Here is a 27,798-nt window from a genome sequence, read left to right on the forward strand (position 1 = left end):
AGAGCTAATGAGAAATGTTTAAGAGCTCGCATACTTACTGACTAGAAAATTACATTACATTTCTGAATAGTATTTTTGTTACTTGTCAATGTTCTACATGCATTGGAATTATTAATTTGTCTCAGTTAGCACCGTTGAAACATGCAAACCCATCATTTCATTAAATTTAAATCTACATTTCTAAGCATTGTACTGAAGTTTTTATAATATACCTATTTAAAAAAAACATTTTTTCACGTAATTACACTTATGAATGACACATCGGACGAGGGTTATATCGTGGGTATACTGGCAAAAGCTTTAACTCTCAAATTTCTGTTTTGAGAAATCAAGAATATAAGTTTTAATAAAATAAATAAAACAACTTTGTTTTTAACCACTAAGCTTGTTTGCTTTGAAACCGGTCGGTGAAAAATAAAAATTAGTGGTTAAAAACAAAGTTGTTTCATTTATTTTATTATAATGAATAACCACAAAGTTAGTGCTTCAAATATAAACTTTAAATTTAAGTTTTGTTCCAATTTTACTCTTTTATATCTTATTTAAACATAGTACGATGTTAAGAGCTCATTCAAGAACATGTTTTTAATTTTTCCGTTTCTTAATTTTACATTAAGTAAATATTAAGTTATTTAAAGCTTTTAGCCTGAATAAAATACCGGGTATACGACTTAACCTTAAATTTATTTTTAAAACTACAGATATATGAAATTTAATATAAGTGTATTTTGCCAGTTTGTAGAGCGTTAAAAACTTTACAAAACTGCATCATTAAGTCAAATCCGCATATTTTCGAGTTAACGTTTTTTGCCAGTATACACACGATATGCTGTAGGCATATAGAGACGCTATGGAAGTATTTTTTTTTTAAATGCTGCGTAAGCTTTTAATAGGTTTAAAGTCTGAGGCGCTGTGATAGGGTTAAAAGGTATTATTAAACTTTATGTAGCGCCCAACTGCTGAACCGGCAATTAAAGTGATAATTTTTCAAATAATGGCATTATTGTCAAAGAATGCGGTCGATGTGTGTTTCTCGGTCACGTCTGCGGGGCGGCCCCGGCCGGGCCGCGGCGCCGCAGATGGTGTAGCACTAGGAGAAGGTGGTCAGGGCCGGGGACTCCTCCTCGGGCATGATCTCGTCGCACTCGTCGTCGGGCCCGGTGTGGGCGTCGGGCGCGCAGGGCAGCCGCAGCCCCTTGGCCGCCAGTCCGCGCAACGCCCGCTTTCTGAACAGCACCAGCACGAGGAAGATCACCAGCCCTTGCAGGCAGTTGAACGTGTCGGTGATTAACCTGAGAAAAGTTCAAGGTTCTGTCAAAAAAAATATTTACTATACTTTGTATGTAGTCTTTCACGCGAGGAAATGCTCCGGAGACTTGACCTGACCACGCTATTTATTTTGTTTTATCTAACAAATTTACGGACAATGTCCAATTTCAACAAATCGTATAACGAAAAACAATAATAATACAGTAACAAATCATAGAATCAATACAACAAAAAAAGCAAAGACAAGTTAACACATTAGACAGGCATTATGGAATCCAGGTTCTTCTTCTTCTTCAGCCTTCTGTCCTCCACTGCTGGATATAGGTCTCTTCCATATTCTTCCATTTTTCTCGGTCGGTTGCTACTTGCAGCCAATTTTTTCCCCCTACAGCAGCTATGTCGTCGGACCATCTTTTTTGAGGTCTTCCGACGCCTCGCTTATTCTACCAAGGTCTCCAACTTAAAATTTTAGGGGTCCATCTTGTGGGTTCTTGTCTCGCAACCTGTCCTGCTCATTGCCACTTCAGTCCTGCTACGCGATCCATAATATCCGTTATTCTGGTTCTGTTCCTAATTTCTTAATTTCTTATTTTATCTTTTAGGCTTATACCAAGCATGGATCTTTCCATGGATCACTGTGTGCATTTGAGCTTTTCTACATTTCTTTGTGTGAGAGCCATGGTCTCTACTGCGTATGTAGTCACTGGCAGTATACATGTTTCATAAATTTTATTATTTATTTTGTTTTTATGCGAAAAAAATTAAAAAATCTGTTACTACATCCAAAAACAAATGGGACATATATAGGAAGTAAAATAAACTTACAGAAAGACAAGATAGGGGCATATCAGCTAATGGCTGCCTACTCCTAATTTAATGATATTATTTTATACTAATAAAAAAAAACTTTTATTGAAATTGTCACCATCAATAATAACTAGACCCGCATCGTACCATCTTTTCTAATCAAGTCTGAATTTCATTGACTTAAATTCATTTTTGTACCTACATCATCATCATTCACTTTCCGCGCCTAATGGTGCATGGGGCACTGCATTGGTAAACCAATCGCAGCGTATCTCGATCATTTTTGTTACATGTGGGTAAGATGATCAGTCTTACGCTTCAGGTGCCAGTCCAGGGACTAAGGAATATTTTAGTGTAAAAACACATTTTTAAAATAAATATTTCATGTCAACCATGTCGGCAATCGAACCCGAGACCTCTTGCATGGCAGGCAAATGCGCTGACCACTACACCACGAGGCCGACAATTTGTAACTACACTGGCCTGAAATGTTAGTCATTATACCAGACCCTTTAAATAATGTCTTTACACCAACGCCCACATTTTTTTTATAGTAGTAGAAACAATGAGGATGTTCAGTGTCTCTTAAACTAAGCCAAATTTTTATTTTTTATATATCGTATTATCAGCGCTACGTTTTTTTTAAAGTTTTGTATTTCTGAAATAACTCCGCGTGTGACGTCAGAGGTTGTTCTCTGACAGTTCTTCCGATTGGTTCATTTACGGTGACCAAACCGGATATTCTTCACAGCTCTCATATCATTGGGTGGTTCATATGAACCAGTGACGTCATGCAAAGTAGTGCGTTTTTATTAAAATAAATAAAATAAAAATTTCTACATTTTTTTCAAGAAATTTTACCGTAAAATTTAATGCTCTAATTTTTACCGCGCGCAAGAAAACATTTTTTGTATCTTAGAAATCTCGACCAAAAACGGAAAAGTTTTTATTGATGCCAAAATACATAAAAACCTACCTACCTAAATAAGAGCGTAATTCAAAACCGTCTCCAAATTTCGCAAAAATAGTTTTCAATTATTCTACTTGCTATTCTTTTTTCAAAGTTTAATTTAATGGAGATTTTTAATTTTGCTTCTAATGCCATCAATTTATTCATAGAGATGTGTAGCATTTATTTAAAACTAGCGGACCCGACAGACGTTGTTCTGCCCGAACGTTGGCTTGCCTGCTATTAGCTGGTTACAAAAAACATTTTTTTCGTAATTAGTTACACACGTTATTTATTTTGGACTGTTTTGAGCTATTTATATATTTGCAATGAGTTTTTGTTTTTCGTTTTATCTTCACATGTGATTGGCGAAGAGGCTTCATTGTGGTCAAATCAAAATCGTACAAAAATCACTACTCTAGTGCTAAAATCTATGGAGAAAATGCGTGTTAATGAAGAAAAGTCAGAGCGCTTTTTACCCTGAGCCTTCTAAAACTTTGACTCTCAACTCATGCCGAACGCAAATGTAGTGATTCTTCAATCGCCAGCTGTGTTTTGACGTGACCTTGACATTTAATTCGAAACAAAAAAAAATGAATAGAAAATTGACTGATTGTGTCGCAAAAGCGTACAAAAACTGTCTTTATAAAAGGAAAAAGACTTTTCAATGATAAGTAGGTACCTAGGTACTTGTTTATTTTTGAATTCCAAAACAAAAAAAAATGCCAAAGGCTTACCTGCGATAAGCTTTAGCAAATGTTTTTTCGTCAATAAGGACACACGTTATTTATTTTTGCTTTTTTTGAGCTATTTATTTGTAATAAGGGTTAGTTTTTCGTTTTATCTCTTCGTGTGATTGGCTAAGACGCCTCGTAATGCTCAAATCAAAACCGTGCAAAAATCACTACTGAAAAGAAAAATGCCTGATTGTGTAGTAAAAGCGTGCAAATACTGTCCGGATAAAAGGAAAAAGACTTTTCATTGATAAGTATGTACCTAGATACTTGTGTATGATTGAATTCCAAAACTAAAAATTATTAATATTCAAATTATTAATATTCAAATTATTAATGCAATTATTATGAAATAATATTACAATTAATGTAAATTATGTAGATGGTGTAAATTCTGTATTTTATGTTTCTTATACAATAATGATTTTTTACTATTTCGGATGTTTTAACTATGTATGATATTATGTATTGTCACAATAATGTTTTTTTATGCACGGTCCCAAATGTGTTTCTTTAATAACTCCTGGGAGTGTAATATGTACTTTTTGTATTAAATGTTTAACTAATAATAATTTAAGTAGGTACTTGTTTATGGTTGAATTCCAAAACATAAAAATCGATTTTCAAATATGGTATTATTTCCGCAAATGTCAAACTTTGCTCTACTTACCCACAGTGATGCATTTCGTGTAAGAATACGTTTTTCGAAAATGTATCAAAAGTCAGGCATTAGCAAAAATCCATTAAAAATAACCTCATATGTAGAAATTAAGAAATTGTAAGGAAAATTTTCAATTTAGTATGCATTAAAAATAATTATTGATTGTAAACGTTAAAATACAAACTTTTTTAGTATACAAAAAAACAACATCCTCCGAATTTTTCAAAATATGCATTTTAGACGAATGCAACCCTGGAAAATCGATGAAAACACAAATATGCTTCTAATTTTTTCTACTCAATATATTGAAGATGTTATTGTTTGTAAACCTTGAGTACGTAAATTAGAAAATTTTGCAAAAAACCGCATGTAAATCTGTTAAGCCATTTTCGATATTTTGCGAGACAACAAGGCGATTCATTTATATATATATATATATATATATAGATATATAGCAGGCGCGTTCCGTCTATACATACTTTGGATGCGGCGCATCCCTTGACTATTAAAAAATAATAACTCATGGGTAGTTTATTATTAAAAACATGAAAAGAAAATCTTCAGATATTCCTAAAATTATCGCATTCCGTATTTCCTATATTCACGGACCGAATATAGAGGTACCTTGGCCTTGACAGTATTCGTTAGATACGCTGGAATCTGGATACGACTCTTCATTTTGAGCTCAGTCCTATTACAAGTGATCGAATTTCCGCGCACGCGCATTTAAGTTCATAACGTTGTCACATTGCTCTATAAGACTCGTGGAGATAGGAGCATTCAACTCGTGTAATGCGAAGAAAAGTTACTCTTATAAGATATAGCCTAAATATTTCAAAAGCGTATTATTGAAATTTGGCCTAAATTAAAGAATATCTCGAGTTTTAGGTACTTATAAAAAACTTATATGGCATCATTTTCATAATTTAATACCTCAAGTGCGCACAATAAATGTGATTCTATGCTATATTGATTTAAAATTTTAATTCGATATTTTTACCTTTACCTTTACATTTGCCCACATAAAGTAAATACATGATTATTTTTTGTCAAAATCCCCACTGATAATATTCACCGCACGCGCCTGATAGATAGATAGATAGATAGATGTATAAAATATGCAATCTTACCAGACTATGTGTCTCGTGTCATGTACGTAGCTTATTATTTCAAAGATCCAGGATATGCCCATAACCAAGAATATTTTAAAGTAAAGGAGGAATCTGAAAATCAATTAAAATTATTAGTATTCGGTGATGATTATTTACGTAAATGGATTTTAAGAATATCCCTATTAAAAATTCTCACTTGTATCTCATGCTCTTCAGTTTGGTAACATTCTCATAGCTCGTCTGTCTCCAAAGTTTGACGGAAGTCACGATGTAAAGTAGAATGTTGCACATTATTAATATCGCCACTGGTCCGTAGAAGTAGCCCCAAGTCTGAACTTTACCTGTGAGAATTAAAAACCAAATAAAATTATTATTCCTATAAACCTAAAACCAGCATCGAATACTGTCTTCTTCATGAAAGCGGGCCGATGATGTATGAAGTTTTTTTCTTTTATTAGGCATCAAAGTGAAAAAGGTCTAAAAAGTTGCATTTTGGATCACATTGAACGTAAATATTATTTACAAAAATATTCCATACTACTTTTGGCTCTTAACCGAGGTTTGAAGTTTATCATCGTCTGAACATTTTGTTAATTATCTATATTGATGAAATTATTTTTTTGTTAGTAAAGATATAATTTCAACAATATTTTGAGTTTGTCCAAATTTTTGTAGACAAGGACTGGATTCAACTCCCTGGGGAGCTGTTTATATTAACATATTACAACAGAGATGAAGAACATTTAAGAGAAGGTAATATAATATTGTTGATAAATTACCTGGTCCATGAAGAAGTATAGAAATTGAAAAAATAATATTTTCAGGCGTTGCCTAGTATGTAGGTGAAATAATTTAATTCGTTGAATCTCACCTGCATAAATAAAGGTTTCAGCTCTTTAACTTCACAAACATCAACAGATGAAAGAATTGAAGGAATATAGATGTTCAAATATAGGCAGAATGGTGAATGTTACACAGTGTGTAAAGTGGCCACTTAAACCAGCCATTGACAGGTCATAAGCCCTGTAGATGCCTGGACTTCTATATTACCTTCTCTTAAATGTTCTTCATCTCTGTTGGAGTATGTTAAGATATAACTTAATCACATAACAAGTTCGAACATGTTTTAAAACTATCGAAATGCAAAAAGTTCACACTCCGCGGAACTGATTCCGTTGAGCGCCTGGCTAATACTGACGAAAACAATGGCGCATTAAAACAATGCTACCCATTTATTAAAAAACAAAGTGCAACTCACGCCCTTAAATGCTTATTTAATGAGGTTGAATGCACATTATAAAATTTAATTGGACTGATTTTTTTTACTTTAATACAAAATGACAGCCGGTTTAGCGCAAAAAAACGACTTTTTCGAAAACTTCAAGCTCTGGTTGAGGGCCAAAAGTAGTATAGAATATTTAAAAAAATATTTTGTGCATTCCGAGTAATCCAAACTTTTTAGGCCCCTTTTATTTCAAAATTCGGAAAAAAAAAATATCGGCCCACGCTATTCTACATACGCATTGTTCACAATCTAATTGCTTAAGCGTGGCATTTGGAAGCCCAGTTCAAAACAACTTCTTACACCTCTCTTTGGTCAAGGTATTTTTTACACCTATGAATTGTTGTGGCAAGAGAAATAACCTTTTTTCAGAATCCGCCTTCATGTAAAACATTAAATATGTACAAAATGTTCAAAATGCACTTGTCAAATTGATTGCACCCAATTATGTATACAATCAGAGGAATAATACCCCATTTATGTATGATAAATTAAATGTTTTACCAGTTAAGGGTATTTTATGGAGCAAAATTATTATCCAACAGATGTTCAGCTCGAAATATAAAAATAAATAAGAACACAGCTATCTAACAAGATTTACATCTGTTGATGGCCTAGTAGTACCAAAATTTAAAAATAAATATGGACAACGTACGTTGGATTATATTGTTCCAAAAGTATTTAATTTTTTGCCACTTGACATGAAAACATGTCATAGTAAAAATAAAATTAAGTTTCTATTACGTAAGTGGTTAGTAGATAAAACGTTCCTATATTGATTTTTTATTTATGTAATATTAATGTAATACAATTTTAAATTTTTTAATATTTTTTACTTATTATTATTTTTTTACATATATACATTTTTTGAAAAAAAAATAAAAAAATTATCCCTCATTAATTACATTTTTGTTATTTTCTTGGGTTAACCTTTTCTTTTCTTTTATTACTTTCTTACTTTCTTATTTCATTTACATTTTTTAGATCTTAATTTTAATATGTACTTTTAATTTTCTTACTAATTTTTTTTTCTGTAGATATGAATTGAAATTCTCGATTTACTTTACCTTGTTTAATTTTTTTTTTTATCTTGTTTTGATTACATTTATGAGCACACACTATTTATATATGTGTCTATTATTTTTTTTTCTTTCTTATATTTAAAATATATTTAAGTAAATTACTATTCTTTAATTTTAATTGTATTATTTTACTCTATTTTCTTACTTAAAAAAAAAAAAAAATCTTTAAACTATTTTTATGTTTATTATTTTATACGTATACATTATTATGTCTGTACTCTTCTTATTTGATTATTAATTAAAACTAATGTCTGAGCACCCGATGACAAACTATTATTGAATAGTTTATCGGGACAAAATATATCTTAATACTTTGTTTTCTTTATAATGTATTATAATGTAATAATATGTATATTTTATTGAATAAAGACTAAAAAAAAAAAAAATGAAAGACATTTAATATCTTAAACTCATATTCTGTCGACCTTCATAATATGCGTTTAGGAAGAAATCGCTTGTTACCTGTCGGTTGTTGTATTGTTTCGCGGTCTACTGTTTTCATTACCACTTTACAATTATCAATCTTCTTCTTACTTTATCCGCACATCATTAGAGTACTAACTTTCTTTCCTTATATATATTTTCTATCCCTTTTCTTCCCTGAATCCTCTTCCTGTCTTGTTTATTTATTTATCAACGGACTTATTAAGTCCATTTAACAATGGAAAATACATTTCTTTATAATATATACAAAGCACAATGAGGAAGTTCAGTGGTTTTAAAAAAAAAAATATTTGTTAATAGACTGTTAAACTAAGTCAAATTTTTTTTTTAAATTTTCATATATCGTATTATCGGCGCTACGATTTTTCAAAGTTTTGTATTTCTGAAATAACTCCGCGTGTAACGTCAGAGGTTCATTTCCGCTTATTCTCATTCAGTTCTTCCCATTGGTCCAGAAGCGACAAGCAGACCGGAAATCTTCCATAGCTCTTAGATTATAGGTTGATTCACATGAACCAGTGACGTCATTTAAAGTAGTGCGTTTTTATCAAAATATTTATTATTATTTTTCTATACATTTTCAAGAAACTTTGCCGTACAATTTAATGTTCTAATTTTTACCCCGCGTAAGAAAACATTTTTGTATCCAATTTCCCGTAGGGCTGAAGTTCCTCATTGAAATAAAATACAACTAAAGAAAATTAAACCTAGGACAAAACATTAAATAATAATTACTACTTCAAGACGAAATCTGATCAATTTTAACGATTGTTTAAATCTAAAAAGACTTACACCAAAACAGTCCAGATCTTGTCTCGAGTTGATAATGCGATAACATCGGGACATTGGTGCATGCGAGCCGTAGTTTGTGCTGTGCTGATCAAGAAGCAGCACATTATTATTTCGCAACCGGCGGATCGAAACATTGAATGCCACTTGTTTCAGTGACTACGGTACATCAATTGAGCTATTTAGTAAATTGAACATAATTATGGAGTCAATGTTATCTCTACGTTTTTGTAGATTTGAGACTTTAAACATTGACTCCATTTTTCCGTAATTGCAGTCTCCCCTCATCATCATCCATGCTACTTTTCTTAGAAGACGGTGTTGCACCGATTCAATATGATTTATCCGGTCTACATAGACGAGACCAGATCAAATTCTTCCAATTTCATAATCTGATCCCACGTTTTATCATACCATATAAGGTGTGTAACAAAAGCATTTTTATTAATAAGCTTTTATTGTGTATAATCTCTATCTGCCCACTAAAAAACACATGCGGTTCCAAAAAAAAAATTTTTTTCAATATTGTTTTATAGTATAAATTTTGACCAATTTTTTGGACCTGTCTGCTTTTTTTCGGTTGGCTGGAAGATATTGCTTTTAGCAATTTATTTTTGTTCTTGAAGTTTAATGAATAAAAATAAATAATTCATGATTAGTCGTACACTCGTCGGTAAAATAATTAAGAAATAACCTTTTAAAAGGGTATTATTTTTCAACTATGTTGTTTCAACAAGCATCGTAGCCAAATGCTGTAACCATACAACATGAGATGGACAAATTATTTAGCTTACCACTAAACCAACATGATTGGTTTCCAAAACCCGGCTTCAGGTGATCTCCGGACACATTCTCAGCTATCACAGCTGCTATCAAGAACAGAGTCGGCATGCCGCATCCGTAAATACTGTATAGCAGGAATGTTCTCCGTTCAGATAATCCAGAGGCACGGAAACTGCAAATCAAAGAGAAAAACTTATTAATGAAATTGTTTATATTACGCGTTGAAGCAGTGCATTGCTTTAAGATGTATAACTTGTAATGTAATGTATTTATTCTAAATAGTTGTACAAGATAAGTTTTACCAACTAGCTATTACTTAACTAATACATGTGTTGGGTTCTTAGTCCATAATCGATGACACACGCGTGTTAAATCGTTTCACCTGAAATAGTGCGATGACCGAAGAAAGCTATGTCACAATTTTCTATGCAATCCCATATAACATATAATGCAACTCTACCAGTATTGCACATGATCGGGGGCATCGTTTTGCAGTACATTCACATTGTCCCTACCATGAAGAAATGCAAAGGAACGTCGCCTATAAAGAGACTACAACAGGGCGTGGCAACGCCAATCAGTCAGCCCAACAAGTTCAGTCAGTCTAGCTCGACGAAGTCACTGAGTTCCATCATGTAGTTCAAGTGCAGTCTCTTCAACCCCTCATCGACGTAACACTCGCACAACACAATCCACTATTTATTCGCCATGTAATAAATAAACATCAAACAGCATCTCGTGTCTTCTGTCAATCTCTAACTGGGGAAGGAACTCCAACCGTCTCTACAATCAAATCCTACTCATATTACAATTCAAACTCTTTCTGATGACACTCTAGCTACCTATATGGATGTTTATTTATAACGAAAACCATCGCCATCTCACGAAATTATGCGATAGACATCCTTAATCTCTTTCGGCAACTCATCAAACATCTTTATGGTACAGATTGTTCTGAGTTGCTTTAGTTTTTATTTTTGGGATAGAAATGACTTTTATGACTCGGACTCCGGCATCCCCCAATACCCCAGTTTGCTCTGCTTATCTTTCTTACTTTCATAAAGAGGGAGCAGGCTTTTGTGGAAATCGATTTTGCGTGCGCCAGAAACGAACCTGTCGTGTCCAGCTGCACGCCAAAGTATTTTACCTCCCTAAAGAACCCAACCCCCGGCCACCCATCCTGATGTTTGGATTCCTTGTTCTGTCAAGATTACCCTTTACCATTTGGCCTATCGTCTTCTGCAGTGAAAATGATAGTTTATTTCTGCACCCCTATTCCAACACCATTGACAGTGCCGCTGTGCCTTTAATCTTAAGTCCCCTTCTACTGTCAGAAGGAGAAGGGCGTCATCTGCGTATGCGATGCAGTCATCCATCAGGAAAGGGCAGTCGCAGCAAGTCACCAAAGACCACGTTCCAGAGAGACGGCCCCAGGATGAAACCCTGTGGGCATCCCATCGATGTTGATCTCTTGACCCTAACAGACCCGTGGACCACCGATATGGAGCGATTTTCAAGGTTACTTCGAAGTATCCCGAATAGCTCTCTTGGGCAGCCCCTAGCCTTTAGTTTAACCAAAACCATTGGCCACCAGGCGTTATCAAAGGCCCCAGAAATGTACAAAAATATCCCACAGGCATATTTTGCCCGAGCATCTCTGCCCCAGTTACAAGCCAGGCGGATGGCGTCCTCCGTGGATCGAGCTTTGGTAAAGCCAAATTGCCTCACACATGGGGACGAAAGGCATCTCTCCATCCTATTCCTGATGAGTTTTTCTAGTACCTTAACAAAGGCAGGCAAGAGGGTGATAGGGCGATATGCCTTGGGATCTGAGGCTGGCTTGCCGTTTCTCTTCGGGATAATTCTCAGTAACCCTTCTTTCCAGATTTCTGGAAAGAGACCCGATTTAAGACAATGTCTCATAATGCTGGTAGTTCCGTGGCTGGTGAAGTGCCAGACATTCTTGACTATCGCGCCGTTAATTCTCTCAAGACCAGGAGATTTTTTCGGGCTTAATGATTTTATAATCCCCTCAATTTCTTCCTCAGTGACATTTGTTATATCCGGGTTACTGAGATTTGGGTTGATTCGGTTGATCGCCCTCTCCTGGGCGTGCGAGGGAGTCTCGTTGACAGTCTCACCCTGAGGGATTAGGCTGTCCAGCAATGCATCCAGGGTTGTCTCCACTGTTGAAGTTGCTAACCCCGCTGACACAACGTTACTTAGGTACCTGTCGGAACCCTTTCCATCGCGACATAGGACAGCATTTAACGTTCAGGGGTCCGAGTTTCCCACATCGGTGATCCACTGTTTCCAACTTGGCTTTCAGAATACTCGATCTATAGGCTCTGCGGGTCAATCTTACCTTTGTGCTGAGCAAGTTAATGGCCTCGGCTGAGGTCCCCAGCTGGCGGGAGGCACCCAATCTACGGGTTGCTCTCTTCCAGCAACCCTTGAGCTCTTTAATCCACCGGGCGGTCTTGGATTTGCTGCTAGGTTTAGATTGGCCTAAGCATTCATCTGCTGTTCTCACTACACAGTCATTGAAATAACTTACCTGCGGGTCAGATCTGGCGATTTTGATTTCAATATTTAAAAGGGTTTCCTTTAAACTCTGGCCAAAGCGCCTCCAGTCCGACGTTCTTGTCCTGAAAGACCATAGATCAGCTCTAGGTCTCTCTACTGGAATGCAAAAAGGTCAAAAGATACGAGCCTGTGGCCTGTGATCAAATGCTTAATTTTCTCTAAAAAAGTAGTCAATAAATAAAATACTTACACCACTGATTTCATAACATTGATAGATGCAATGTTCATCCAGAAGAAAGTACTTAACATCCAGAAGTATATAAGGAATCCTAAAATAAAACATTCAATGTTAGCTCAAACAGTAATAGAATAATGGTTTGCTTTAGAGATACAGCCAACTAGTTTGTAGACTAAAGCTCGTTAATACGAGTAATATACCCATGTAATGGGTCAGACCATTTCGACCTACATTCGCGAAGACTGAACCGCTGTGCACGTGCAAACCACGAGCGTGACATCGCATGATTGGCCCATTTCACACCACGGCAAAAATCTACGCAGCATGATAAAATAAAATACGGTGGATCGATATTTATTGTTTTACGTCATTTATTTATTTAATGCCTGGCAAACGCAATAACCAATACACCATGAGACCGACTAACCTCCAGTCGATTTCCCTTTGCAGAATTTTTACCTGAGAGTACTCGCTAAATTCAAATAATGATTTTGATAAAATTATCATTAAAATCCCTTTTTTTAAGTTTTACCATATAATTTGAATCGGGTCGTGGTCCGCGGACTCGCGAAACAGAGGTCCGAGGTTCGAACCCCACTCTACCCCAACTTGATTTCCATTTTCTAATAGGGAGTTATTTTGGTACAACTCGTTAAATATGGTTCTCGAAATTGAAATATTTGGGTATATTTATTTATTTAGATTAGATTTATTAGATTGATTTATTTTTGACAAAATACAAGGTTTTTAAACTTTACATTTAACATTACATTACATATTTTATTTGTACGAAATATTCCCAATCAGCAAAAGTGCTGGTAATTATAAGAACGCTGATATTTTTTTAAATTTTTTTTTTTTTAATTAATCTATAACCGAAGTGCTTTTATTTTATTTGTATTAAAATCGTTAACTAATCAATCGAGAAATTAGGCGAGAGTGTAAATCTGAGTCGAGTCTAATTGATAAGATTAAGAAAGGGTCTCTGAAAAGGTTTGGTCAAGTAGAACGAATGGACGACGAAAGAATGGTAAAACAAGTATATATGGCAAAAATGAACGGTAACGTCAGACGAGGACGACCAAGGAAGACGTGGCATGATCAGATAAACCAAAATCTTTAGTCTGGTCATGTCAAAAGCAGACAGAACCGAAGGGCATGTGTGGCAAGATGTATGAATGTGAAAGAAGCTTGGAATGTATGCCAGGATAGACGTGTGTGGCGGTCCATTCTCTCTGCCTACCCTACGGGGAATGGAGTGATGGTAGTAGTAGTAGAACTAATATTATAAAATTCAAATAGGGACAAACGAATCTAATAAATGTCAATCCACTATAATTTCACCGAGCCGTTTAGATTACGATATGTGTGAAATAGGCTTTTTTCCGTCGGAAATCACGCGGCTGGTTTGTTTATTTGGAAATTCTTGTAATAACGAACAGACTATAGTGAATGTTGATCAATTGAGTCCTCGGTGTCAGACATCTTGCGATAAGTGTTGAACCGATATCGTAGAGTTATGATTTTATGCTTCTGAGAATGTCTCTTTTGTTTTGGAAATCTGTTTACACATTCTTATTCTGAAAGGTGGGGGGTCAGTGCTATAATATAAGCTCGTGACGTCACCGCGACATGCGCAGATCTATTGTGACGGCTGTTTATACACACGTTTGCGAATAATTAAACAGTACAGAAATGTATTTACCATTAATGACGCAGAATTGATCGTCTCTTATTATGAACAACTGTGCCATTGCGAGGTGGAAGAATCCAAAACAGAGGCACAGTGACGTACACGCGATGCATTTCCCTTGAAGATCTCTGAAAAAATACACGAGAAAACTTTGAGGTTCAATGAAGTTTCGCATTGTGTTAAACAATGATTAAATCAAAATTGTTTGTTTAATTTTTATCGCGCTATGATTTTAAGTTTGTAAACATTTAAGTTTGTTAGTGAAAATTCTTGATGGAAGTTCATTGTAATTTATTATATAAATAAAACACGAGTGATACTTTAATCCACAAATTTGGAATATCCAGTGACCGGTTTCATCGCTTTCGCGACATCTTCGAGACTGGTATCTTTATTAAAAAGTTAAATGTATTTATACAGAACAGAGGTAAGGATACATAATTCAAAGTTATATGTAAGTAAATTAAAAAGTTATTTTTATCTTAAGGATCATTATCGACAAATTAAAATTGGTTAAATACTTAAACTCATTGAAATAACATTATATCCATTCATTAGTTAACCCATAGAAAATTTGTCGATAATGATCCTTAAGATAAAAATAACTTTTTAATTTACTTACATATAACTTTGAATTATGTATCCTTACCTCTGTTCTGTATAAATACATTTAACTTTTTAATAAAGATACCAGTCTCGAAGATGTCGCGAAAGCGATGAAACCGGTCACTGGATATTCCAAATTTGTGGATTAAAGTATCACTCGTGTTTTATTTATATAATAAACTATAATAGGCTTGTTTTTGCGTTTTTATATCAATTTTCGGAAACAGAGTTTCATGTTTGCATGAAAAAACTGATAAAATCGATTTGATCGGTACATGGTCAGTGATCAGTACTTTCCCATCACTAGTTACATTAGTTTGGCAGCTGTCTTTTTAATCGAGCTATATTTTTAGGACAGTAACAAATAAACAAGTACAGCATGTGGCTTATTATCGCCTCGAGTGCTACAGTGATTCATAATCCTGGATCTTGTTTATATAATGTAGATTAATTATTAATTTGGCGTCATAACAAACTTTATCGGCACATGTCTTTATTGTGATTGCTTTAATCGATTTAATATTTCTTGATTGATTGCTTTAATCGATTTATTCTTTCTTGATTATTACTTTAATCGGTCTCACGAATATGTACCTTAGTTCTGGAACAATGGCGTATACCACCAACGTCAGCACCAAGAACCCGACGGACACGAGGGCGAGGGTTCCTGTAACGGTGGCCGACAGGAATGTGTCTTCCTGGACTCCGAAGCAGACAAGAGCCACTTGGTTCCTCGGCAGATCCTTTAGATTAGAGGCCTGAATGTCTATGGTATCGTTCACGTCCAGTTTGTCTACCAGACAAAAGCTGCAAAGAGAAAAAAAAATATAGAAAAAAACGAATAAAATTATTTTAGTTTATTTATTTCGAAAATAATCAGATTGTATGTTTGTCTCTCTTCAATCCGTGACTCATGTCTGAGGATGGTAAGTACGCCTGACTCCAGGCATGGCTCGTCTGTGGACAGTCTCCCTCCATCTGGAACGGTCTTGTGCTCTTCTATAGGCATTCGTCAGTGATGATTCTGATAACTCAGTGACTGCGCCGCTCCGTCTTGTCGGTTGACATCCACGCGACCTTGTCGCTTCGACACTTCCCAGGAGTATGGTTTTCTCCAAACTATCAGAGTCTCTCCTGGAAATATGCCCAAAGAACTGCAGAATTCTTTTCTCGCACATGGATATCAGTCTTTCTCCTATGTCCAGCATTCAATTCAAATTCAAATGATTTATTCACAAAGTAACATAACAAATAACAAAGGATTTAAGACGTTAAATTGGAATTTTATATCAAACCAAGAACCCTTGAGCAATGGTTCAACATTATTAAGGTATAATACTCTCTAATAGCAAAAGTATTTGCCTCTTAAACATAGTTTCACTAATGTGAAAGATGTCGATCTCCAAAGTGATAATGTTCAGCTGTTTGACTGCTCTTCCAATCGGCATGACCAGAGGCAGGTTGGTTCTGGAAACCGGGAGGTAAAACAGTCTGTGCTGACGCTGTCGGAGATAGCCATCAGGAACATAAAAATTGATACTCTCTAAATGGCCGAATTATCGATGAAACCCCTTAACAGTCTAAAAAATGGGTCAGTGTAGACCCATCTCTTCTAAGTTGCAAACTATTGGTCCCAAGCATACCCAAGAGGAACCCAGTGGGATAGAGCCACGGATAACTACCATACTCCCTCATGTAGAGATACCTCAGGATTTTGTCAGCATGTTTGTACTTAGATACTAAAGAAGAAAATGAGAATAGGTACACAGTTTAGCCTCCCATCCAATTACATGTATTCACTTAATTTTAATAAAATAACATTCCTAATACTGATTCTAAACATCTCACATTATTTAATTTTTTTGGGATACGTTTTTTTTGTCGTTTCATAAAAGCGTATATTCTTTAACTTTCTTTTTCTTGTTTTTAAGGTGATTCTAAACAAAAATATGAAACTAATTATTCATAGATGTCGTTTTTTAAATTTTTTATTGAAATTGCAATTTTTACGTTTATTTTCAATGGAAATTTTACAAAACTTGGTTTGCGTTAACTTTACACTATATTGATTGTAACGAATACCAAAACAATATAATTTCGGTCCTTTTCACAAAATAGTGTACAAAACAAAAGTTATTTTTTGTTTACAGCATTTTGTGTGTTTTCGGTAGCTTTACATGCTTGCGGCCGTTTTCAACAAGTTATAAATAACTCATTGTTAGAAAATGAGAATCAAGTCGTGGTAGAGCAGAGTTCGAAGCTCGGACTAATGATGCGTGAGTCTGCGACACAAGCCACGGGACCACAGCCCAGTTCAAATTTAATTTAAAAAATAAAAAAATAACCTGTTATCGTCATCTCATTGCTTATTATTTTTTCCTATTCTGCACCTAATGGTGCATAGGGAACTTCAACAGCACACGGATCGCGTTGTATCTATCATTTTTTACCAAAGCAAAGAACTTAGTTTTGCGCAACATGATAAATTTTGGTTTTTAAAAATAAATATAAGCATTTAAAATTACTCAAATTTTGTGGTTTATTCCTGAAATTCTAGGTTAAATAATAATTATGCCTCCAATTATCGTTTAAAAAATGGAATAGTTTCATTCAAACCCATTTTAGAAGTATAATATTTTAGTTGCAAATATTTGATTTCTACAATATGTTTTTAGCAACATTTTAATATTCATATCGGTCATTCAACGCCTTAAAAAACATTTATTATATTAGTACTCAAAGTAATGGGATTCATGCTGCGGTCGAGCGGGGAGTGAACCTCGGATTTCTCGCACAATCTTTCTTCTTCAATCGTGTCTGACTTACTTGCCCTGGTCCGTCTTGCCAATGTCGGTGTTGAGCACGCCGTCATCGCCCAAGTGGAACACCATCATGGCCTCCGCCTCGGGGTCCAGCATGTACATGCCCTCCGCGCACGCCAGGCGCACCCTCCTGCGCGGCACGGGCAGCCGGCTGCGCCCCATGCCGGGCTCCGCGCAGCCCGTGTGCACGAGCAGGTTGTCGCCGGGGCAGCACGCGCTGCCCGCCGGCACGGGCATGCGCTCCGCCGCGCACGCCGCCAGCAGCGCCGCCAGCGCGACCATCTCGCGCGGCCGCATGGCGAACACTGACGCTGCGAAAAATAAAAACAAATGAGCGCCTGTCTTTTCGAACTAATTTGAACTTTGTGATTTTTTTTCGTTTGGGTGTCAGAGGGGGAAAAGCTACAATAAAAAAATAACGTATCCCTAACTCTATGAGGCCAAGAGCTTAATAGCATATAAATCTATGCAATATCTCGCAGCATTCTCCTAGGCTGGTATTCCAAACGCGTATTTTTGTATGAAAATACGCGAGATAAATGGATTTTCTACGGCCGCGAGAGCGGTACAGAATAGCAAATTCGGTCAGATAAATCTATTCCCAACAATCAAGGTTTCAGCTCTTAACCTTCACTAAAATCAACCGATGGAAGAATTGAATAAATATGGATGTTCAAACATAGGCGAAATGGTGAATGTTACAAAGTGCGTAAAGTGGCCACTTAAACCTATCGGGTTGTGGTCCTGTGGCTAGTGTCTCAGACTCACGGACCAATGTCCGTGGTTCGAATCCCACTCTACTCCAACTTTATTTCCATTATCTAGTAGTGAGTTATTCACAACTCGTTGTAAATAGCCCTAAAAATTAAATATTTGGGTAAATCATAAGCACGCAAATATTTCTTTTTCTAATAAAAAAAATAATTAAAAAACCATCCAATTACAACTCATAAGCCCTGCAAATGCCCAGACTTCCATATTACCTTCTCTAAAATGTTTTCCGTCCCTGTTGTAATTAGTTAAAAATAATTAACATTTACAAATAGCAAGAAATATCAGAGGTAAAACCAAAACTTAAACTAAATTTCATTTTCCACGTCCCTCCTCAAGTAGTAATTTTTGAAATTCGTATTATTATTTTTTGATGAAGTGATAGGACTCCGGTAGGTTAGATTTGGTCAATTTAAATCAATTAACACGTTGATTACGGTGTGCCCACATTTGTGCATTTCAGAAACCTTCCAAAAAACTAAAAGACCCTGCTGTGGTTTGCCTAAAGGTGCTCCTCGTAATCAGCTTAGGTCATGGGCCAGGAAGCAGAGTGTAATGCTCTGGTAAAAAATACCTGGTCAGCACCGTGCGAAGGAACTGATAAAAGGGTACTCGCAAAGTTTTGCTTTTGACCTAATAAAGCTCAGCCGAAATCAAGCGAGGGTTATCACTAGAGCCCGCCCAGGGCACTGCAGATTGAACAAACACCTTGCTATAACGAACCTTTCCGAAACTTCTAGATGTAGGTTCTGCAGTGCAGATGAGGAAAAACCTCTACACATTCTATGTGAATGCGCTGCTTTACATCATAAAAAGGAGCTTCATCGTCGGGGGACCACTAGTTAAACCTGAGGATGCGAAAGAGCTCGCCCCCTAGGGAGATTTTGCAAAATGTAAACTCTCGCCTTCCACACAGTAGCCAGGCTCTTTAGACCTGGGCTTGGAGGGCGAGAACTATTCACTGGGACCCGTCGCAATAGATATTCACAGGTCAGTGACGTCAGGAGCTTGCATAGCACTAAGACACCACTACCAAGAATGATAATACCTTCCAAAAACACGTGTTAAACTTCTAATTTCCTGTCATGTTAGCTTTTTTGTGGCGCGGATAGGTGTCACTATTATACAAAAATATTATTGATTCTTTTCTGTTTCAAAACACGATTATAAGTTATCATAACAAAGATCGCCGCATAAAATGGGTTAAGTGTTTTGGGTAATGCTTAAGATCGCAATAATGTTCTAAACGAAAATCACCATATTTGGTTTCACGTGTTCGCATTTTTTGACGTTTATCAGTGTGCCCATGTGTACAATTAAGTGTTGTCGCATGGAAAAAATACTAATCCCCAAATTTCTGTCTTATCTACCCCGCGCACTGTGTGTCGAGTAGAACTAGCTAGCTTGACAAAATTCATCACCTGATTTCCTGGAATTGATGACTGTTCAATGTGAACAACCCCTTTAAACTATGATTCCAAAAATATTGGGGGTTTTACCCTGCTAAGTGGTGAGTAATCGATGCTGATAGCTAGGTAATTAGGTAAATGCATTTGCAACGACAAATTAGTTGGAGTTTTGCTACCATTTGAACAACATCTTTGTGAAGTTACTAATCAATAAGTGAATATTTTTAGTGATGGATTTTATTATTCAAGGTATGTACTAAAATATTATTTACATTAAAAGAAAATTTCTAATTAAATAATGCAATTACACATTTTTTAAAGATGTCCATTGTTTTAAATATTTTTCTCCTTAAATTATAACTTTAATCGTCCTTAACTTTTTTTTATCCATTTTTACCCCTCTAGATTTCATATATGTACTAGCCAAAACATTCAGTCATGCAAAACTATACATCTTTTACAGCACACTGTAGTTTTTTTTCAGAACACCTCTTATTCCTCACAAAAAAGGAGCTTTTAGAAGAATGGATAAAATCTTCGAAAAACGAAAAGGTTTCTCATCTTTACGATTATATTAATCAAAAATTTAATCTAATTGATATCACAGATGATTCGCGGAAAAAAATATGTTAAAATTATTCAGCATATCAGAAAAACTATCTCAAAAATGGATAGCGGCCGGAAAATCTAAGGATCGTTTCTTAGCCAAATATGCAAGTTAGTTAGATACTCAGGACGTACAATTTCAAGCATGTACGGCTCAACCACAACCACACACATCTAATGCTGCGGGTAGACCTCTAAATTTTTTTGAAGATTCCTCGTTTAGGACCAAGAAACGTCGAGTGGATGACCTCACCCAAACGTGGAGTGCTAATGACCGCAGCAGAAATAGCAGTGCGTTCTTTAGGTCATAAAAATGATGCTAAGGCTATAAGAAAAATTAGTGAAGGTTCACAACTAGTTCCTGGTGCTACAGATATTTCAAGAAAATTGAGTGGGGACGAAGCGTTAGCATATTATATAGACTCTAAGTCAACAACTCATACATAAAAACAGACTAGGAAGTAGTGCATTAAAGTAGGGCATTATGTGTTTCCATCTTATTATTGTTTAAGTCAATCTAAAAAAAAATGTTATCCTCCTGAAGAACATATAATGGTGACAGAGACTCGTGCCGAAATAAAATTGCAAGCTTTATAAGATAAAACTATAGAGCGCTTAATAGAGGCACAGCGTGATGTTTTTAATAGTGTACCCCCTAATTCATCTTTCACGCTTGTAAGTAAATGGGGATGTGACGGAAGTTCCGGCCACAGTACGTACAAACAGAGATTTGAGGAGACGGAAAATACCGACGAGTTTTTGTTTGTATTTTTGTTAGTTCCCATTAAGTTACATAACGACAACAACATCATTTGGCAAAACCCACGGCCTTCATCTACAATGTATTGCCGCCCGATAAAATTTATATTTGCCAAAGAAACAAATGAGTTTACAAAATCCGAAAGTAATAAGGTTTTGGAAGAAGTAAACAATTTATTTCCAACTATTTGTAGTTTTAGAGATACTGAAATCACTATTAAACATGAACTTTTGTTGACTATGATCGACGGAAAAGTCTGCAACGCCTTGACTGAAAATCTATCAACACAAACGTGTTACATATGTGGTGCTACTTCTAAGCTGATGAACGATGAATCTGGGCACTTTGAAAGTAACAAAGAATATTTTGGATTTGGTTTATCCACTATCCATGCTTGGATTCGTTGTTTCGAATGTTTTATACATATTGGTTACCGTTTGAACGTTAAAAAATGGCAGATTAGAGACGACGAAGATAAAGCAAACGTTAAACAGCAAACCGAAGAAATCAGGCAACGATTTAAACGCGAAATGGGTCTCATTGTAGATAAACCAAAACCAGGATTTGGTTCTTCAAACGATGGAAACACTGCTCGTCGTTTTTTTGGAAACCCCAAACAAAGTGCTCAGATTACAGGAGTAGATGTTACAATCATTAGGAATTTCGATATTCTTTTAAGGACATTATTTTCTGGTTTTGAAATAAATACCGTTGAATTTAACAACCTTTGTGTTGAAACTAGAAAATTATACATAAGTCTCTATTCTTGGTATTGCATGCCAGCTACTGTACATAAAATATTAGTTCATAGTACAGAAGTAATTCGAAGCGCACTCCTTCCTATTGGGCAACTTTCGGAAGAAGCCCAAGAGGCTCGGAACAAAGACTGCCGAAGGTTTCGAGAGCAAAACACCAGAAAATTTTCACGTATTGTTACTAATAGAGACTTGTTGTCCATGTTGCTTGTAACATCTGATCCGTTTATCAACAGCCTTAGAGAAATTCCCAGAAAAAAGGCGGACAAGTTACCTGCGGAGGTTTTAAAATTAATTGTAGCTCCTACTATAGAACCTCAACGTGAATCATTTCTAACTAATTTTACTTGTAATGAGAACGATTATTTTTTGGAAAACTCTGCTGATGACTCTGAATTATCATCAGATGATAATTACTGATAAGCATGTAGTTTTTGTATTTTTTTCAAAATTAGTTTTAATTTTTTTGTTTGTCTTTAGGATTGATATAGATTTTTAAAAATATTTTCTAAATAATTTGTTAACTACCTGTACATATGATAAAGATATATATTTAATTATTACTTTTATTACATTCATTGATTTAAATGATTTTTGTAATTTATTTCTTACACTCTAGTTATTAATACTGTATTATTTGTTGTGCTTTTAAAACTATTTTATAAATCGTTTTTCGTAGAAGGTGTCTGATACTGAATAATTAACCATAATTAGGCAATTAATAGTGAACATGTATAGGCATTAGGTATGTAAATATTTACTAATTAACATTTTTAAACAAAAAATATCTCGTAGCAATTGATTGAAATGAAATGTTTTATTTTTAAATATGTACTTTTTTATATTAAATTTTACGTTTATATTTATAAATATGTATTTTTTCTTTATGTAAAAATGTATTCAAATATTAAGAAAATAATTCAAACATGATTCCATGTAATATTGTCCGGCTAAATATTTTTTAAATAAACATTTATTTTACAATACAATGAATATTTTTTACTAAAATACCTAAAGTCCTTATTGATTAATTTTTTTTCAAAAATTGTATTTTATGCACACAATGTAATATTTTTACGCAGAAATATCATCTAAAATAATTTTGTCAACCTAGCTTGTTCTACTCGAAACACTGTGCCGCGATAAGATTCATAACATTAAAAATGGCAGGCGAATACACCAACGCGGGTCGGGCTTATCTCCTCCCGATTTCCTTATTCAGAATTTCAGCAGCCATCGAGTCGAAAACACTCGTCCAGGGCTCTGCTTCTATTTCACACACAACTGTATTCTTCATTCGCCTGGATATAGAAAGATCGTTGTAAAACTCACCGAAAATGGGGTACTGTCGTAGAAAAAATATTGTCTGAGTTGTTTCTAGTTCGAACACAGTTTACCAACTGCGGCCGTGTTTCCGTGTATATTTTTTAAAAAATACGGTGATGTTTTTCCAGAAAATTTAGATAACATTTTTCACGGTAGATCCACTTATGTGGTCTGTGGTCACATCGGCCAGTGATCGGCTAACCGCGGCTCGCGAGCCATCGAGTGCGGCTCAGCGTAAGTTACACTTTTTGTTCAAATTATTTAGTCTACCGGTTCTACAGAAGAACTTCCAGGACTATTGCTTTTTTAATTATTGAGGATATTGCATATACTGTAATCGAATTCTTGGAGAAGCATCATATTAAACTTGATGAAATTATTTCAATTTCAATATATACGGAGCTAAATATATGACCGAAGTGAGAACGGTTTTTTCATATTTTCGAAGCAAAAATTAATCATAAGATGCCTTTTTACCATTGCATCATTCATCGAGAGGATAACAATAAAAAATATTATGGATTTGGTGATCAAGATTGTCAACACAAATGTCGTTAAATCTCTTTTACGTCGCTAATTTAAAGAATGTTTACTCAATAACGTAGAGTAAATACGAAGATCTTCACTGCATAATGCCTACTGCCTCTGAAAAAACGTCGTGAAATAGCGGATATATTTTTTTTTTACTAAAAAATGCCTCTGGTTTAATCGACTGTCCTGACCTACTGTGCAAACTTTCTATCAATGTTCCTTCCAAAGTTTTAAGAAATAACCCTCTTCTTCACGTACCTCTTGTTTCATCTAATTATAGGCAAAATTCATATTTATGGCGAACTTTTAATAATTTTAATGTAATAAATAAATCATTTAACATAGATTTATTTGCAAAAGATCTTAATGACGTACGGCGTTTGCTTTCGAAATAATTCGTAGTATTTTTTCTTTTCTTTTGAATTTACATTAAATTACCATTCATTTTATGTTCGAGAATTACTTTTAACTTACTGTGATGCTACTTGTGAAAACCTGTAATTGGCTTATTTGTTATTTGTTTTGTTATATATATATATATATATAAGATAATTATAGCTGTTTGTTATCCAAATAAATAAAATAAAATAAAATAATTAATAAGGTTCGTTGGCTTTGAAGAGGAAACAGTTTAACGAAAAAATAAAGGCTTTCAAAAGAAATCTTAATCGTCGTAATGCTGATCTTTGGCTCTTTTGACTAATAAGTTTGCCGACCACTGACATAGGCGAATGATGATACAGTAAACACAAACGATTACTAGAAAATTCTAGGCATCACATCGTGGGAATTAATAATATTATATTTCAAGTGATTTCTTTTGCTTATTTTTCCATAATATGTTTTTTTCTATTAACGGTCGGATTTCCACATTTCGACAACAGCGGAATTTTAAACGTCATCGATGAGCTGATTAATTAATTCCAACAAACTACTAGATCTTTGTACTTAATTACTTAAAAAAATTACGAATCTTTAAAAAAACAGTTATTTTCTGAGTTAAAAAATAGCCTTTGCTCTTTCAAAAAAAGGCTGTTTATAATTTGTTACTTCGTTCTAAGATTTTTTAAAATACGTTAGAACGTCGTTTATCCGATCGTCCGGATTGCCAAATATCCGGAACGTAATCGAATTATTCGCCGCCAAATCACCAATCACAAATTATACTCTTTTTTTTCTATGGTCAAAACGTTCCTTACAAGATGCGGGGGCTTTAAAGCGGAAACCGGAAATACTGCACGTAGATATAAGGAGTGACGTCATTATTTACGATTTTAAAATGAATACTATTTTTAACATTTTTTATTTATTTTTGCGTGCGTTTTTGAGATATTTCATCCTACTCCAAAATGTTTGAATTTTCACGTGTACACGGAAACAATTTAAAAAATTAATTCCGGGTTGGGCTGAAATTCCTCATTGTTCCGTATAACAGAAATCTGGAAATTTGTGAAAACATCGCAGAAATTTCATCTACTGTCAATCGGCGGTCTTCACGAACAGTTGCGTCGATTTTTTGCACCAGCTCATCGGTCATAATTGAAGGTCTTCCATTCCTTTGCTCGTCGTGGATATTCGTTCTTCCTTCATTAGACTCACGACACCGCTTAAATATGTTTGTTCGGTTCATAGCACCTTAGCCATTAACCGTTTTGGTCCGTGCAAAATTTTCAGTCGGTTTTTCCTTCCGCGAGAAGGAACCTTATGACAGCGCGCACCTCGCACTTGGCGGGATTTCTTATTGACATCTTTCACAGAAACGAACACTGCGAGGGTCGCCGGTGCTCGCTGTGTTCAGGAAACCCCTACTACCAATCGGTGTTGCCGACTTTTGGAAAAAAAATTCTCACAGCGCGAGAGCCAAACAGTACTCACGCTTGCTGGATATGCCTCGTACGGAATTTAATTTATCAAGGGCAATCTTAAAAAGTGGTTATTCACATACACATTACGTAAAATAATATATTATAGTATTTTATGAAGTATGCGATAAGCGAAACCTCGCTGATATTATTATTGTGGTTTTGCTGCGGTGCGGCGTTTGTAAGTTGGGAGTTGAATTAACGATTAAAGTTTTGTTTTTTTTTTTTGTTTATTCAGAAAAACAACAGCAATACAAAACAATATACACAACATTACAAAAAAACATAAAATTACAAATCAGTTTTCCACATAAATACAATTATAAAAATCCAGTTCAGTTAGATATTAATTCATAGAAGTGCATGTGTGCGAGTTTTTTGTGTGAGGATGCGTGTGTAAAAAAGTTGAGTGTGGTTATGGTAGGTATGTGAAAATGTGTGTGAGTATATGTGTGTGAGGGGGGGTTTTATGGACAGGGTGAGTGTGTGTTTGATATAAGTGAATAGAAACAACTTAAATTTATAATGTAAAAATATATTTTTTTTACAAAGAAACATAATTTTTTTTCATATCATAGTTTTTTAATTTTTGTTTTAAAAGTGAGTTTACTGCACTTAAATATGTCCATGTTATTGAAAAATACATTATAATTACGCGCCAAGCGAATCGGAGGCGAGTTCTGTGCATATTTGGTGCGAACTGTAGGTACATGGAAAAGAGATAGATTTGTGTGACGGGTGCGGTAGCCAGGTACATTGAGGGCCAACTCAGAAAACAAGAACAGGACTATCAAGACGTCCATGAAGAATATCATGTAAAATCCACATATCTAATCCCAAACGACGATCCTCAAGACTAAGTACATTATGTTTATGACAAGAAGTTTTATAGTTAAGGTCCGTAAATCTGGATCTCCAATTGAGATGTCTCAAAAATGTTTTGTTCTCACTAGTTAAATAATCCCTTTCTAAGCGAAGATTTTTTAGTGATACAATCAGTTTTAAAAAAAATTGCGAATGAGGTCCCTGATTGACTGATAAGTATAGAAATACCCAATCTCTGTACAACATTGCAGTCTTCCTTTGTTGTGGCGTCTGGCAGACATAATTAGTTTATGAATTCTCCAATCGTCAGACTACACCGGCTCGGAAACGAGTATGGAGTAATTGATTTTCGTTTTCCATTGTCAGTTTTTAGATAAAAAATTCTTACGGCTATAAAATCAAAATAACTTACCATATCAAATGCCGGAAAAATCACTTTGACTTTTTGCATTTTACTTACTGACACTTAAATAATACCTACTGTACTAATGCTGTGCCTACCATCCTTTGTGTATGTAAAGCATAATGTAATGAGGAAGTTCAGTGTTTTTTTTTGAATTTTTTATTTGTTAATAGACTGTTAAACTAAGTCAAAAATTTTTTTTTTAAATTTTTATATATCGTATTATCGGCGCTACGATTTTTCAAAGTTTTGTATTTCTGAAATAACTCCGCGTGTAACGTCAGAGATTCATTTCCGCTTATTTTCATTCAGTTCTTCCTATTGGTCCAGAAGCGACAAGCAGACCGGAAATCTTCCATAGCTCTCAGATCATAGGTTGATTCACATGAACCAGTGACGTCATTTAAAGTAGTGCGATTTTAAGTATTTTTTATTATTTTTTCTGTACATTTTCAGGAAACTTTGTAGTACAATTTAATGCTCTATTTTTTACCCCGCGTAAGAAAACATTTTTTGTATCCAATTTCCCGTAGGGCTAAAGTTCCTCATTCGATACTTATATATAAATAAATATAAAAAAAAACTGTTTATTACATACCAAGCCAATTAGTCTAATGAAACGCGTGCAGACATAAAAAAATATATACAGACCTGAAATGATGTTTTATTATATTAAATACAATTTTCACAACACATTTTTCACTTTTCACGATTTCAGTGCGGTATATGTGTACCAAAATTCGAAACTTACAT

The 27,798-nt window shown here is 34.9% G+C and overlaps 1 protein-coding gene across 2 annotated transcripts; it reads right to left on the reverse strand.

The window, feature by feature from the left end:
• Window positions 1-859: 859 nt before the first annotated feature.
• LOC148284980 (G protein-coupled receptor Mth2-like) lies at window positions 860-27,798 on the reverse strand. 2 transcript variants are annotated; one of them, XM_088232088.1, is made up of 9 exons: window positions 27,697-27,798; window positions 17,802-18,108; window positions 15,570-15,782; window positions 14,382-14,497; window positions 12,689-12,767; window positions 9,924-10,084; window positions 5,729-5,873; window positions 5,551-5,643; window positions 860-1,292 (listed from the first exon to the last, which is right to left on the reverse strand). In XM_088232088.1, the coding sequence occupies exons 2-9, from the start codon at window positions 18,092-18,094 to the stop codon at window positions 1,091-1,093; spliced, it is 1,302 nt and encodes a 433-aa protein (XP_088088214.1). In that variant the 5' UTR covers window positions 18,095-18,108; window positions 27,697-27,798; the 3' UTR covers window positions 860-1,090. The 2 variants fall into 2 exon arrangements, with proteins under 2 accessions (XP_088088214.1, XP_088088224.1); XM_088232098.1 differs by lacking the exon at window positions 27,697-27,798 and adding an exon at window positions 23,431-23,502.

Source organism: Micrasema longulum, unplaced genomic scaffold, assembly GCF_059751315.1.
Source record: "Micrasema longulum isolate JH-2025_06_02 unplaced genomic scaffold, ASM5975131v1 h1tg000072l, whole genome shotgun sequence".
Lineage (NCBI taxonomy): Eukaryota > Metazoa > Arthropoda > Insecta > Trichoptera > Brachycentridae > Micrasema > Micrasema longulum.